This window comes from Bos javanicus, unplaced genomic scaffold, assembly GCF_032452875.1.
Source record: "Bos javanicus breed banteng unplaced genomic scaffold, ARS-OSU_banteng_1.0 tig00001600_1, whole genome shotgun sequence".
In the NCBI taxonomy this organism is placed as follows: Eukaryota; Metazoa; Chordata; class Mammalia; order Artiodactyla; family Bovidae; genus Bos; species Bos javanicus.
In genome coordinates this window covers 93,549-110,502 of record NW_026893620.1, presented here as the reverse complement: position 1 = coordinate 110,502, position 16,954 = coordinate 93,549, and the positions used below count along the sequence as shown (strand labels likewise).

At 38.0% G+C, this 16,954-nt stretch overlaps 1 protein-coding gene across 1 annotated transcript in view; it reads left to right on the top strand.

The window, feature by feature from the left end:
* LOC133243936 (ATP-binding cassette sub-family C member 4-like) overlaps positions 1-16,614 on the top strand; it is a 590,639-nt gene extending 574,025 nt beyond the window's left edge. Inside the window, exons 35-36 of the mRNA XM_061410637.1 lie at positions 1,069-1,203; positions 14,595-16,614. Coding sequence (XP_061266621.1) covers positions 1,069-1,203; positions 14,595-14,621 — 162 coding nt within the window. The 3' untranslated portion in view covers positions 14,622-16,614. The remainder of the gene's footprint in view (positions 1-1,068; positions 1,204-14,594) is intronic.
* Positions 16,615-16,954: the final 340 nt, after the last annotated feature.

Below are 16,954 nucleotides of genomic sequence, written 5' to 3'. Positions count from 1 at the left end.
TTTTAAGCCAACTTTTTCACTCTTCTCATTCACTTTCATCAAGAAGCTCTTTAGGTCTTCACTTACTGCCATAAGGGTGGTGTCATCTGCATATCTGAGGTTATTGATATTTCTCCCAGCAATCTTGACAACAGCTTGTGCTTCATCCATCCCAGCATTTCTCATGATGTATACTGCATATAAGTTAAATAATCAGAGGCCTCTCGCCTTCTGAGATGATCCACACTCTGTTCCTTGAGTGTGTTTCTGCTATAGCCACTCTTGCCTTTTGAGATGGCCTGCAGTCTGTCTATAGAATCTGTATGTGTGTGTTCAGTAGCTCAGTCATGTCCAACTCTTTGTGACCCCAAGGACTGTGGCCTGCCAGGCTCCTCTGTCCATGGGATTTTCCAGGCAAGAATACTGGAGTGGGTTGTCATTTCCTTCTCCAGGGAAACAAAACATAGTAATAGCTAAATCAGTGAATTCCTTGAAAATGAGGACTTGATAAAGTTTAGCTGAAATAGAAGAATCTGTCATGAAAACCCTGTAAGAAGGTAGTTTTCCTAAGATTTTGTGATTCTTGCTACAGTAAGGTGAAGAAGAAATCTGTGGACCAATATTCTAGAACATATTCTTAAGGCTTCCATACCATATAAGTACTGAGAGTGAAGTTTTTGACTAATAACTGTTTTATTGGAACACATTCTTATCAAGTATACAATAGAGATACAATAGAATCTTTATCTCTCTAAACAAATCCATTTCTTCACTATCACTTTGTCTCTCACTGAATTCTTTCTGAGCTGAGACATAAAGCACCTGAACTTCAGTACGTCCAGACACCAGGTGAGTGATTCTAATTAAAAAACCATGGGTTCAAGTCCCAATCGGAGGTTGCACAGTTTCATTAGGATTTTGCCTGGTAAAACAAGGTAATCAAACCATTTACACAGCACAAGGCCTACCAACTAAATAGATTATCTCCATTTTTCTCCTCCTGCCCCTTTCCAAAATATTGTGTGAGTTACAATATGTTACTGGGATACATTGCATGCTGCTAATGGGTTTCTTTCTGCTGATTAACAGGTTTTGGATTCAGGGACAGTGAAAGAGTACAGTCCACCACATGATTTGCTGCAAAACAGTGAGAGCCTATTTTACAAGATGATGCAACAACTGGGTGAGGCTGAAGCCACTGCCCGCACTGAAAGAGCCAAACAGGTGAGGCTGCTGCAGGGAGTTATTACTGAAGTTTGTCTCCAGGGTTCACACTCTTCACCTGATCTCCAACAGGCATCTGGTAACAAGCACTCAGTGCCCTTTTCAGTCAGAAGCCTCTGGAGACTAAGCGTCATGACTGAGTCTTAATAATACTTTTCAGGCTGAAGGCAGGTCTCCTGAGAATCTGCAGCAGTGCTGGGGGTGGGGTCAGAATGTGTGCAGTCATGTGTGCATGAGAGAGATTTTGTATTGCAGAGTACAGGTGGTTGAACTCTGGCTTTAGATTCTTACAGAGTATAGAACACTCTGCAGATCCTTTACATTTCATTCTGACAGGTGCTCAGTACATTTTTTTCAAATTTAAATTTATTTTTAATTGGATGATAATTGTTATACAATATTGTGTTGATTTCTGCTGTATATCAACATGAATCAGCTATGGTATGCATATGTTCCCTCTCTCTTGAACCTCCCTCCCACCACATTCCATCATGCTAAGTTGTCACAGAGCAGTGGATTTGAGCTCCCTGCATGATACTGCAAATTTCCACTGGCTATGTCTGCATTTCCATTGCTGCTCTGCAGATAGGTTTATCAATACTGTCTTTCTAGAGTCCATATATATGCACTAATATATATTTGTTTTTCTCTTTCTGACTTACTTCACTCTGTTTAATGTTCTTGGTTCATCCACCTCATTAGAACTGAGTCAAATGCATTCCTTTTTATGGCTGAGTAATATTGTGTATTACTCACACATCATGAGAGTACATCATGAGAAACACTGGGCTTGAAGAAGCACAAGCTGGGATCAAGATTGCCGGGAGAAATATCAATAACCTCAGATATACAGATGACACCACCCTTATGGCAGAAAGTGAAGAGGAACTCAAAAGCCTCTTGATGAAAGTGAAAGAGGAGAGTTAAAAAGTTGGCTTAAAGCTCAACATTCAGAAAACGAAGATCATGGCATCCGGTCCCATCACTGCATGGGAAATAGATGGGGAACAGTGGAAACAGTGTCAGACTTTATTTTTCTGGGCTCCAAAATCACTGCAGATGGTGATTGCAGCCATGAAATTAAAAGACACTTACTCCTTGGAAGGAAAGTTATGACCAACCTAGACAGCATATTAAAAGCAGAGATCTTACTTTGTCAACAAAGTTCTGTCTAGTCAAGGCTATGGTTTTTCTAGTAGTTGTGTATGGGTGTGAGATTTGCACTGTGAAGAAAGCTGAGTGCTGAAGAATTGATGCTTTTGAACTGTGGTGTTGGAGAGGACTCTTGAGAGTCCCTTGGACTGCAAGGAGATCCAACCAGTCCATCCTAAAGGAGATCAGTCCTGGATGTTCGTTGGAAGGACTGATGTTGAAGTTGAAACTCCAGTACTTTGGCTACCTCATGCGAATAGTTGAGTCATTGGAAAAGACCCTGATGCTGGGAAGGATTGAGGGCAGGAGGCGAAGGGGATGACAGAGGATGCGATGGCTGGATGGCATCACTGACTTGATGGACATGAGTTTCAGTAAACTCCTGGAGTTGGTGATGGACAGGGAGGCCTGTCGTGCTGCAGTTTATGGGGTTGCAATGAGTCAGACACGACTGAGCAACTAAACTGAACTGAATATTGTGTATATGTACCACAATCTCTGTATTCATTCATTCATTCATCTGTTGACATCTAGGTTGCTTTCATGTCCTAGCTATTGTAAATAGTGCTGTAGCGAACATTGGCGTACATGTGTCTTTTTCAATGATGCAACCATACCTCAGGGTGTATACCCAGTGGTGGGATTGTTGGGTCATATGGTAGTTTATTCCTAGTTTTTGAGGAATCTCCATACTGTTCTCCATAGTGGCCATATCAGTTTACATTCCCACCAAGAGTACAAGAGAGTTCCCTTTGGTTCACACCCTCTCCAGCATTTGTTTGTAGATTTTCTGATGCTGGCCATTCTGAACAGTGTGATGTGATACCTGATTGTACTTTTGATTTGCATTTCTCTAATAATGAGAGATGTTAAGCATCTCTTCATATGTTTATTAGCCATTTGTATATCTTCTTAGGGAAGTGTCTGTTGAGGTTTTCTGCCCAATTTTTGATTGGGTAGTTTATTTTTTTGTTATTCAGCTGAATGAGCTGCTTATATATTTTGGAGGATAATCCTTTGTTAGTTGTTTCATTTGTTATTATTTTCTCCCATTCTGAGGGTTGTCTTTTCACCTTGCTTATAGTTTTCTTCACTGTGCAAAAGCTTTTAAGTAGGTGCCATTTGTTTATTTTTGCTTTTATTTCCATTACTCGAAGAGGCAGGTCATAGAGGATCTTGTCAAAGAGTGTTCTGCCTATGTTTTTCTCTAAGAGTTTTTATAGTTTCTGGTCCTACATTTAGGTCTTTAATCCAATTTGAGTTTCTTTTTAATTTATGGTGTTAGGGAGTGTTCTAATTTTATTCTTTTATACGTAGATGTCCAGTTTTCCCAGCACCACTTATTGAAGAAACTGTCTCTTCTCCACTGTATGTTCCTGACTCCTTTGTTAAAAATAAAGTGCCCACAGGTGCCTGGGTTTATCTCTGAGCTTTCCATCCTCTTCCACTGTTCCGCGTTTCTGTTTTTGTGCCAGTACTCTGCTGTCTCATGACTTTAGCTTTATAGACTGAAGTCAGGAAGGTTGATCCCTCCAGTTCCATTCTTCTTTCTCAAGATTGTTTTGGCTCTCAGTACATTTTGGATGTAAGTGCTATCAAGGAACAGCTAGTTGACAAGTCTAGACAGCATATGGAAAAACAGAGACATCATTTTGCCCACAAAAATCCATATAGTCAAAGTGATAGCTTTTCCAATTGTCATGTATGGATGTGAGAGTTAGTCTATAAAGAAGGCTGAGCCCTAAAGAATTAGTGCTTTTGAATTGTGGTGCTGGAGAAGACTTTAGAGAGCTCCTTGGCCTGCAAAGAGATTAAACCAGTCAATCCTAAAGGAGGTCAATCCTGAATATTCATTGGAAAGACTGATGTTGAAGCTGAAGCTCCAATAATTTGGCCACCTGATGTGAAGATCCAACTCTTTGGAAAAGACTGATGCTGGGAAAGATTGAATGCAAAAGGAGAAGAGAGGCAGATTATATGATGGTTAGATAGCATCACTGACACAATTGATTGAGCAAACTCCAGGAGATAGTGGAGGACAGAGGAGCCTGGCATGCTATAGTCCATGCGGTCACAAAGAGTCAGACATAACCTAGCAACTAGACAACAACAATACAGAAATTTAGCTTACCAATAAATATTGTTAAATTAGTTGCAAGATTGTTAGGCCAGGAATCAACAAGCTTTCTAATTCTATGACCTATGCCTCTTTCTACATGAATATTACACTTGATTTGAAACACTTACTGAAAGAACAGATTTCTAATTCTGTGTCTGCTACAAACTAGCATAACATTAATTATGTGTATAGAGCCACTATATATGTGACTTTTGTGGGCAAAGTGATGTCTCTGCTTTTCCATATGCTGTCTAGGTTTGTCATATCTTTCCTTCCAAGGAGCAAGCATCTTTTAATTTCCTGGGTGTAGTCACTGTCCACAGTGATTTTGGAGCCTAAGAAAATAAAGTCTGTCACTGTTTCCACTTTTACTCTTTCTATTTGCAATGAAGTGATGGGACAGGATGCCATGATCTTAGTGTTTCAATGATGAGTGGCAATGTATATGGTTATGTATATAGGGCCACCTTCCTCTTAAGGGACTTCCTCATCTATTAAATACGGGTGTTGAAGCCAATATTTTATGTTATCTGGACCCATCTAGAATTCAGTAATCTATTTCTCACTACTCAATGTTTGATTATATGTAATGAAAACACATTTTTAAATTGAGGATTTTGACACATAGCTGGGGATATATCCCTCTGATGTGAAATGCCTAAGGTCAAAAGAACAAAAGGGTTTGTGGGATTTCTGGCTGTTTTGTGACTAGCTTTACAGGGACTCACAAATGCTTGTCATATCTTAGGAGGGAAGCTCTAAATGGGAGGCACTATAGTGGATGAAAGTGCTCTGTGAATTTCAGGCATAAAAAATATAGGGCTCCAAGTGCAGTTTCCCTATATTTGCATAAAATGTAAGTACTTCTGAAAAGCTCAGAACACAATCTTTGTTGTCCCCAATCTAGGCTTGAACAAGCCAAATTTGTCAACTCTTCCAACAGCTCTGTGATCAGGGACAATTTCCTACCCTCTGAACAGTGGAAAGTACAGATCTTCTTCTAAGGAGAAAGAATAAGAAGAAACATTGACAGAGGGAATATAGGCTATTTTCTATTTATTTTTGTGTTTTTAGGCTGTCACCTCAGTTATCACATTTGTACAATGAGACCTCAGTTATCACATTCGTACAGTCGATTACTATCACCTCACCTTTGCTAGAAAGATTCTAAGTGACCTGAATGTTACTCTTTGAGCACCTTTCTCACATCATATACAGTACTTAGTGCTCTCACACACCTCATCTCTGAGAAAATGCTTTGTATACCTTTAAACACCATCCAGACTATAGAATTAAGGTATTGTGAATTCATGATTTATTCTGGTGACAACTTCCATCTTCCAGAAGATATAGGAAGCATAAGGGGGTAACTGGAACTAATTCTTTTTGTTTGTTTTGGGAGTTGAATCTGAACTTTACTGGTGGGACACAAATTTAAAGTCAGAGCAGCACATTTGAGGAACAAGTCACTGCATACAATGTTAAAGAGTAGAAATGCAATTGTAGAGGCATTTCACACACAGAAAGTAATAAAGCAAAGACTGAGCAAGCAGATGGTATCATCACAGGAAAGGAGATCTCTAGAGTGCCAAATTGAGGTTTTGGTAGAGCAAACAGACCAACGCTCTAACTGGACGTAATACTAAACAACAAAGACTTTTGGAGAAAATGATATTAGTATCATGTAGGATTTTTCTTCACAAATTAGAAAACAGAGGTGACCTACATTTTTTCCCAGTAGATCTTTCTAGATCCAATGAACAATATTCCACCTTTTCCCCTCCAACTCTCATATTTCATAGCTCTCCTTCCAAGGAGCAAGCGTCTTTTAATTTCTTGACTGTAGTCATTGTACACAGTGATTTTGAAACCCAAGGAAATCTGTCACTGCTTCCACTGTTACCCTGTCTATTTGCAATGAAGTGATGGGACAGGATGTGATTATCTTACTGTTTTTAATGTTGAGTGGCAAGCCAGCTTTTCACTCTCCTTTTTCACTCTCATCAAGAGGCTCTTTTAGCTTCTCTCCACTTACTGCCATTAGAATGGTATCATCTGCCTATCTGAGATTGTTGTTATTTCTCCCGGCATTCTTGATTCCAACTCGTGACTCACCCAACCTGGCATTTCACATGATCTGCCCTGCATTTAAGTTAAATAAACAGAGTGACAATATACAGCCTTGATGTTCTCCTTTCCCAGTTTTGAGCCAGTCCTTTTTCCCATGTCTGGTTCTAACTGTTTCTTCTGGACCTGTGTACAGGTTTCTCAGGAGGCAGGTAAAGTGGATTGGCACTTCCATCTCTTAAAGAATTTACTACAGTTTGTTGTGATCCACAAGGTCAAAGGCTTTAACCTAGTCAATGAAGCAGAAGTAGATGTTTTACCGGGACCCCCTTGCTTTCTCCATGATCCAACAAATATTGGCAATTTGATCTCTGGTTCCTCTGCCTTTTCTAAACCCATCTTGTATGTCTGTAAGTTCTTTATTTATGTACTGCAGAAGTCTAGCTTAAAGGATTTTGAACATAACCTCACTAGCATGGGAAATGAGCGCAACTGTGCAGTAATTTGAACATTCTTTGGCATTGCTCTACTTTGGAATTAGAATGAAAATTGATTTTTCCCAGTCCTGTGGCAGCTGCTGTTTTCCAAATTTGCTCTATTGAGTGCAGTACTTTAGCAGCAGTATCTTTTAAGATTTTAAATAGCTCAGCTAGAATTCCATCACCTTCACTGGTTTTGGTCATAGGAATGCTTCCTAAAACCTACTGACTTCACAGTCCAGCATATCCAGTGCTAGGTGAGTGACCACACCATTGTGATTTTCTGGATTGTAAAGACCTTTCTTGTATAGTTCTTCTGTGTATTCTTGTCGCTTCTTAATCTCTTCTGCTTCTGTAAGGTCCTTGAGTTTTCTGTCCCTTATCATGCCCATCCTTGCATGAAATGTTTCCTTCATAGCCCCAATTTTCTTGAAAGAGATCTCTAGTCTTTCCCATTCTATTCTTTTCCTCCCTTTCTTTGCATTGTTCATTTAAGAAGACCCTCTTTTCTCTCCTTGTTATCCTTTGGAAACTCTGCGTTCAGTTGTGTATATCTTTCCCTTTCTCCTTTGCCTTTTGCTTCTCTTCTTCCCTTGGCTATTTGTGAAGCCTCCTCAGACAATCACTTTATCTTCTTGCATTTCTTTTTCTTTGGGATGGTTTTGGTCACTGCCTCCCATACACTGTTACAGACCTCCGTTCATAGTTCTTCAGATGCTCTGTCTACCAGATCTTATCCTTGGAATCTATTCATCACCTCCACTGTATAATTATAAGAGATTTGATTTAGGCCATAGCTGAATTGCCTAGTGATTTTCTCTACGTCCTTCTATTTAAGTTTGAATTTTGCAATAAGCAGCTGATGACCTGAGTCACAGTCAGCTCCAGTTCTTGTTTTGCTGACCGTGTAGAGTTTCTCCATCTTTGGCTGCAAAGAACATAATCATCTGATTTCAATTTTGACCAGCTGGTGATGTCCATGTGCACAGTCATCTGCTGGGCTGTTGGAAAAGGATGTTTGCTATGACCAATATGTTCTCTTGGCAAAATTTGGTTAGCCTTTGTCCTGCTTCATTTTGTACTCCAAGGCCAAACTTGCCTATTACTTTAGGTATCTCTTGACTTCCTATCTTTGCATTCCAATCCCCTATGATGAAAAGGATATATATATTCTTTCTTTTAATGTTAGTTCTGGGTCTTGTAGGTCTTCATAGAACCAGTCAGCTTTAGCTTCTTTGGCATCAGTGGTTGGGTCATAGACTTGGATTACATGTTGAATGGTTTGCTTTGGAAATGAACCAAGATCATTGTTATTTTTGAGATTGCACCCAAGTACTACATTTTGGACTCTTCTGTTGACCACGAGGGCTACTATATTTCTTTTAAGGGATTCTTGTCCACAGTTGTAGATTTAATGGTCATCTGAGTTAGATTCACCCATTCCTTTCCAGTTTAGTTCACTGACTTCTAAAATGTTGATGTTCACTCTTGCCATTTCCTGTTTGGTCACTTTGAATTTACCTTGATTTTTGGACCTAACATGCCAGGTTCCTATGCAATATTGTTCTTTATAGCATCAAACTTCACTTTCCCCAGCAGATGCATCCACTACTGAGCATCGTTTCCACTTTGGCCCAGTACTTAATTCATCCTGGAGCTATTAGCAATTGTCTTCCCCTCTTCCCCAGTATCTTACTGGATAGCTTCCAACCTGAGGGGCTCATCTTCTGGTGTCATACTTTTTGCCTCTTCATACTGTTCATGAGGTTCTCCAGGCAAGAATACTGGAGTGGGTTGCCATTTCCTTCTCCAGGAAATATACACAAACTACATTTGTGTGTTGTTGTTGTTGTTCAATCAGTCAGTCATGACCGACTATTTGTGTAGTTCTTTATAATTTATTTTACATAGTTCTTACATGTATGATTTCACTTTATTCTCATGATGGTCTTTTATTTTTAAGCCCACATCATGGATGAGGTGATTAGGTCAAGGGTTCACCGAAGGTCAGAGAGCTGGTCCAGGGAGCACATTATTTGTGTATTTTATAGATCCTATACTACTTTATTATTATTGTTATTCCTTCTGCTTTCCTTTGGATTAAGTGATTTTTTTCTAGGTCATATATTAATATTTGCAGGGCATCACTTCAAGCTAGAGGGGATTCTCTCTATTTAGTACAGAAGCTTCTTATAACCAAAAGAGAGAGAGAGAGAGAGAGAGAGAGGATAAGCAAGCTAGGGAGAAACTGAGAATGAATATTCCCTAGCCTGCAAAGATGGGTGGTTACAATGATGCTTGTGTTTCAGAATTTCTGTTCTCCAAGGTCCTTGACAGTGTATATGCCTCACACAAACACAGTGGTTTTTATGATACCTCATTAAATACCTTAGAATTCACCAGTTAATTGGAGATCTGCTCACTCATGATAGCTGAGATCTGTTTCCCTTAGGTAGCCTCTGTTTGTCTTGCCACAGCTGATTGTATCCTGTTGTCTAAGGCAGCCTGTTGAGATCTTTTTGTCTTTTGAAGTTTCAAATGACTCCTGATTTCATCAAGGATTACCCTTATTTTTTATCTACCAATATTCTTGCTGTTTAGGGTGATTTCTGAGAGGATAAGTGGAGAGAAAATTCACTATTCAGTTAATCAAAAAGCAGAAATCTTAACTCTCTAGTACTCTTTAACTTTGATAATATACCTGCCAATATGTACACAAAGTTGCATGCGTATTAAGTTGCTTCAGTTGTGTCCAACTCTTTGTGATGCCATGGACTATAATCGGCCAGGCTCCTCTGTCTATGGGATTTTCCAGGCAAGACTACTGGAGTGGATTGCCATTTCCTTCTACAGGGGAATTTTCCAGACTCAAGGATTGAACCCACATCTCCTGAGGCTCCTGCATTGGCAGCAGATTCTTTATCATTAGTGCTACCTGGGAAGACTGTACACAAAGTTAGACTTGCTTTAAAGATGAGAAATTTAACCTAGAGTAATGGAAGCAAAAGTAAAAAAGTGAGACCTAAGCAACTTAAAAACTTTTGCAGAGCAAAGGAAACCATAAACAGAGTGAAAAGTCAATCTATGGAGTGGGAGAAAATAGTTGTAAACTATGAGACTGACAAAAGCTTAATTTCCAAAATATATGAAAAGTTCTTACAACTCATAAACAACAACAAAAAAATACAACTCAATAGAAAAACGGGCATAAGAACTAAATAGACATTTCTTCAAAGAAGACGTACAGATGGCCAACAGCCACATGAAAAGATGCTGAATCATTAATGATTAGGAAATCCAGTTCAAAACTATAATGAGGTATCACCTCACACTGGTCAGAATGGACATCATTTAGAAGTCTACAAATAATAAATGATGAAGAGGGTATGGAAAAAAAGGTACCTCTTTATATTGTTGATGTGATTACAAATTGGTGCAGTCACAGTATGGAATTGCAGAACAGTATGGAAATTCCAGATTGTAGAACAGTCTGGAAATTCCTCAAAGAAACTAAAAATAGAGTTGCCATTTTATCCAGCAATCCCATTCCTGGGAATATCCCCAGACAAAACTGTAATTCAAAAAGATACATGCATCCTTGTGTTCATAGCAGCAGTACTAAGAATAGCCAAGATGTGAAAGCAACCTAAATACCTGCTGGCAGATGAACGGGTAAAGAAGATACAGTATGTGTATATACATATACATACATCTTCTTTATCTATTCATTCATCTAGGTTTGTGATGCATACATATATAGACACATGCATATACTGTATATACACATACAATGGAATATTATTCAGCCATGAAAGAGAATGAAATAATGCCATTTGCGGTAACATGGATGGACCTAGAGATTATCATACTGTGTGAAGCAGAGAAAGACAAAAATCATATAGCACTTATATGTGGAATTAATAAAAAAAATGAACTTATTTATAAAACTCACAGAAATAGAAAACAAACTTAAGGTTAATAAAAGGGAAAGGAGAGGGAGGGATAAATTAGAAGTTTAGGATTATCAGATACATACTTTCACATATAAAAGAGACAATGACCTACTGTATAACATCAGGAACTATATTCAATATGTTGTAATAACGTACAATGGAAAAAGAATCTGAAAAAGAATGTGTGTGTATAACTGAATCACTTTGCTGTACACTGGAAACTGCTGCTGCTGCTGCTGCTAAGTCACTTCAGTCGTGTCTGACTCTGTGCGACCCAATGGACGGCAGCCCACCAGGCATCCCTGTCCCTGGGATTCTCCAGGCAAGAACACTGGAGTGGGTTGCCATTTCCTTCTCCAATGCATGAAAGTGAAAAGTGAAAGTGAAGTCGCTCAGTCGTTTCCGACTCTAGTGACCCTATGGACTGCAGCCCACCAGGCTCCTCTATCCATGGGATTTTCCAGGCAAAAGTACTGGAGTGGGGTGCCATTGCCTTCTCTGATGCTAGAAACTAAGACACTGTAAATCAGCTATATACTTCAATGAAATAATTATTTAGCCAATTAATTAAAAGGAGAGGAGTTTGAGGATTATTGGGATTGAACTAGGACCATGTAGCTTAGTAAGAATGAATGGTCAGAGTCTTGAGCCATAATTCTCTATATATTGAACCACTGATTCAGTATATTCAATATATTGATTCCTTTATCCATGCAGGAAAGCTTTTATTGCTCTATTGCTTTTAGTGATATCTAATTCCATGATGGTAGCTTTGTTTACAAGCTGGAGTATAAATACTAAATTTCAACCTATACTGGAGGAACTATAATGAACTAAACCCAAGAGAAGAACCGAAAATGACTCAAGAAACCCAATATTGGGTCCTTTGATATGCTTGCCTTGAATTTGAACTTTTTTGACATCATCTTTTTTAATCTTCACAACCATGCTGAGCTGGCAGTATTATCCTTTAGATGGAGAAACTGAGGTAGGAGAACCTAAATGACTTCTTAAAGTCCCATGTTAGAAAGTGTTAGTAATCTTTTACCATATTAAGTGAATTAATTGTGTCTTAACTTCTACTCTGGGCTTCTGTAAAGATAAGATCAAATGATTAACAAAAGGGCTTCCCAGATGTTTTCCTTTCATGCCATAAATCATGTGATATTGCTACTTTCTGTGGACTAAGGGGCCACATCTCTGAGCAGCATTGTAATCACACCCAACCCTTAGCTCAGCCTGTTTTCAACCTGCAGTTTGTAGCCATCTCTTAGTTCCTATGAGGTAGGTCACTGTCTTGTTTCACCAATGAGGCAGCTGGTGAAGAATGAGCTTAAGTGATCTTTCCAGGGTCATCAGTGGTCCCAGGAGAGAGAGTTGAGACTGGGCTTCTCCATCCCTGGCTCAGCAGAGACCATGAGGTCTCTGTTAACAAGTGTTCAGTCACCTCAACTCCCTTCATAACCTGCTCTTGGAAAAGATGCCTTCTCTCACTCCTGCTGTCAGCCAGAGTGTGGTCTACACCAGGACAACAGATGGGAGAGAGGAAGGTCAAATCAAGGATTTTATACACAGGAAGCTTGTTTTCATTATTTAGTTTCAAGTATTTTAGACCATGAAGTGAAGATCATTTTGGTTAAAAGTTGCTGCTGATAACATTTTTTAAAATAAAAAATTATGTTGAGAAGGGTTATAGGGAAAGGAGCCAGGTAATTTTGGGAGGACTGTCAACTGGGAGAAAATGAATTATATTTCCATGTGTTTTTTTTTTTCTCCATGTGTTCTTTTGGCTGTTTTTAGTTTCACAAAGAGAGTACATAAATATATAACCATACAAGCATGGCTAGCTTAAAAAAAATCGAGGAGAGAGATGATATGCAATTAGCCGCCAAAAGCCTGACTTTTAAATCCTTGCATTTTGAATCAAAATAGTCTCAGATTTCACCCAGTGGAATCCAAGTACTTTTGGAGAATTTTATTTTTCTCCTTAAGTGGTCTTTTAATATATAGACCACTTAAGTGGTCTATATATAGTGGTCTTTTAATATATAATTTCATATACAGTGCTGTTTTGAGGGTAGCAAGTATGCAAGCAAGAAGAGGAAAAGAAAGTACAACTAATATGAAGGTAGGGGTTTCAGAACTTTTGTATTCATGTATGAAGTCCATTATCTCTCATGATAACTTTGTTAAAAACATCCACAAATGAACTTGGAGTCCTCTTTTGTAAAATAGATCTGGAATCATATGACAAGAATGAGTCTCACATAGATGGTACATTTTCTGCTTTAAAGACAAAAGTTTTCACATTCTTCTTTGGGGAAAAATTACTTTTGAAATCTTTTCTTCACCCAGACACTTTTAGAGATAAGAGCTCACAAGTCTTGATATTATTTCATTTTTGTTATGTGCATTTGTCAAGAAACTGAGATAGGATACAGCTACTCAAAAGTGATGGTTGTGAAACAGTGAAACTTGACAGCATCTCATTTCCTTTGTGTTCTGATTATACATTCATCAGAAAGCCTGTCTCTTCCAGTTCAGCTAGAAATTGGTAGAATTCAAAAAATCAAGCTGGCAAAGAACTGTCCTATTTTGGGTATCATCTTACATTTTAGAGAAGTTGCTTGGTTGAGTCATTGTTAAAGCTTTAGATTCTTCTTTCATTCTTGGGACCAATTATTCACAGATCACATTTCTATAGGCCCTCTAATAGCTTTTGCCACACAAATTAAATGCCAGGATATTTCATATATATATGTGTCAATATATTTCATATATATATATATATATATATTTCATATATCAGAGAAGGCAATGGCGACCCAACTCCAGTGCTCTTGCCTGGAAAATCCCATGGACGGAGGAGCCTGGTAGGCTGCAGTCCATGGGGTTGCTGAGTTGGACACGACTTAGCGACTTCACTTTCACTTTTCACTTTCATGCACTGGAGAAGGAAATGGCAACTCACTCCAGTGTTCTTGTCTGGAGAATCCCAGGGATGGGGGAGCCTGATGGGCTGCCGTCTATGGGGTCAGGCAGAGTTGGACACAACTGAAGCAACTCAGCAGCAGCAGCATATTTCATATATATAAATTCTGATTGACAAACATTGAAATGCTGGATATATATATCCAGGATTTCAATGTTTGTCAATCAGAATTTACAAAATACAGGGATTACAACTGGATGCTAACATCCAGATTTATTGAGCTCATTTTATGTGTGAAAATGAGAAACCCTCGTGCAGATGCTGGATTTCCTAGCATCTTTGTCACTCTGTTTTAATTTATCTCGAGGTTTTGAGTCAGTAAAATGATTTTGCTTTTTAATTTACTATAGTAACAAAGCATATCTGTGAATTAGAATGATCAGAACTCTAGTGAATCTACAGGTTATTTGGCATTAAGCCCAGCCCCACTGAGGATTCTAATGGGACTACTTCCTGAATAGAATAAGCACATCCCTGGTTTTTAAAATTTTGCCTCCAGTAGCTATGTGATTGTTTAATATGAAGATGTGGACATCTTCCACATGTATTCCAAATGTGTTGCCTTAGAAAGGAAGACTTTAAAATGCTTTAAACATTTTTTTTTAAAATTTGTTCTTTTTCCCCTTCAGGCACGTCGCTGGTGGCCCAGATGGTAAAGCGTCTGTCTACAGTGTGAGAGACCTGGGTTCGATCCCTGGGTTGGGAAGATTCCCTGGAGAAGGAAATGGCAACTCACTCCAGTACTCTTGCCTTGAAAATCCCATGGATGGGGGAGCTTGGTGCAGGCTACTATCCATGGGGTCGCAAAGAGTCGGGCATGACTGAGCGACTTCACTTCACTTCACTTCCCCTTCAGGCACACACCAAAAAGAAATAACCAGATGTTACTCACAGTGGCCGTGTGGTTATGAATGTTTCCAATGGACAGCCCTCAGCCTTAATGATTGTTGAGTCAGCACTGTGATTCTACCATGATGTCAAGTCTATTCCAAAGGTGTTTTTCCAATAGTTTTTGCACTGTAAAAACTATATTATACTTTTTTTACACTAGTCCCAAATATTTACACATAGATGATAGTTTATTTGGACTTCTTTTCTCCAATTTTACCCAATGGTTTCAAGCTCTAACAAAATGATTTATTATTTTTATTTATATATTATACTATTTTTTATTATCCAAATCAGAGGTGAAGTCCACCAGTGAAAGCTGTCTACAAGGTTTCATGCCTTGAAAGACTCCAGAACCAAAACTCATTTTATGAGGTATAAAGAAAGTTGTCACAGATGTCTTTTACTGTTCCTAAAATTACATATTACTTTCCAATTTTATCAGGGGTTCTATTTACTTGAAGACCATATGAAGTCATTATTTGTTTTACCACTTTCTTTAACAGTGCTAGGATCCATTATTGCCCATAAATATCTCTGATTAAAATAGAGATATACAAAAGAAAAAACAAAAAAATATATAGTTTATGTGAGATAGGAAAGAGAGGTATCCTCTGCCCAAATTTAAAAGACACTTGATTTAAAATATGTAAAGATAATATTTGATTATATGTTCTAAAACAGAAGGAAGAGAAAATATGCTTTCTCAAAATAGGAGCCCTTCTAGGTGATCACTGTCTTCTAGATGGAGAATTGTATTGTATTCTATATTTTACACTTTTTAAATTTATAACATAATATATCTATAATAACCATTTTAACATACAATTCACTGCATTAGCCACATTCACAGTGTCATGAAACCATCACCATCTAGTTTATTTTTAGTGGTTATTTTAGACCACTCGGTATTAGACCACTATTATTTCTACAGTCATTTTTGGTAAGTTTCATTCTTTATGAATTAATTATTTCATGTGAGTTTTCAGCTTGATTGGCTTAAAATTATTCATAAAATCTCATATGTTTAATATCTAAGTAGCTATAATTGGGTTCTATTTTGCTTTTTAATTTTCTTTGAACCTTTTTTTTTCCTTGAATAATCTTGCTTGATTTTTTCCTTTTAATTTTCAAAGAATCAAATTCTGTGCTTGATTGATTCTGATTTTATGTTTTCTAGCTCATCATATTCTTCCATTCCTTCAACTTTTCTTCATTTGAGTTTTTTTCTCTAAATTCTTCAATTGGAAACATATTAATTTTTAAACTTTTTTTCCCCCTATGCAACTACATAAAACCTACTTTTTTATTCCACCTAAAGGCCCACTTTAGCTGTAGCCTACATGTTTTGGTACTGAGCACTGATAAATAATCATAGTGTTATGTATTTTCCAATTATTAATTTGATTCATTATTATATATTTCACTCATGAGTTATTCATCAGTGTAATGTTCTCTAAACTCCAAATACTAATAGCTATTTTCTCTTATATTAGCCATGTAAATTGCTAACAGTCAACCTGTATTAGCTCATAAAAATAGCAGTTTCTTATGATTCGATGTAATAGTTTTCTTTTGATATTAATATATAACTTAACTTCATTTTGGTCAGAGAACATTAGAGTGAGGATTTTAAATGAAAGGTTTAAAATATTGACACACAAAGTCCTTGTTTCCACCATTTTTGTTTTCTATTTGTGGGATTTTAAGATGTTATGTGTATAACCAGAAATTTTCAAATAAAAATCCTTCTCAAATTCTGGAATGTTTTTGATGTATGTTACAGATTGGTTCTTTGGGATATAGACTCAGATGGAGTTTAGTGTTGGGATGTTTATTAGGGGTGTTGTTGGAATTAGCACTCATGGAATTAAGAGTGAAGAAACTGGATAGAGCAGAGGGAAAAAAACAAAGCTGGATCATGGGCCAGATGACCTTAGTTGACCCTTGAGGGCTCTGGAGTGAAGATGGCCCTTCAGGGTTGTCCTGACATGTCCACTGGCCAGGGCTTTTTGCCTCCACCTGGATGGGTCATTGCACACAGGCTGCCCCCCAGAAGCTCTGTAGGCTGAAGATTGCCCACTGGCAGCACTTCCAGCAA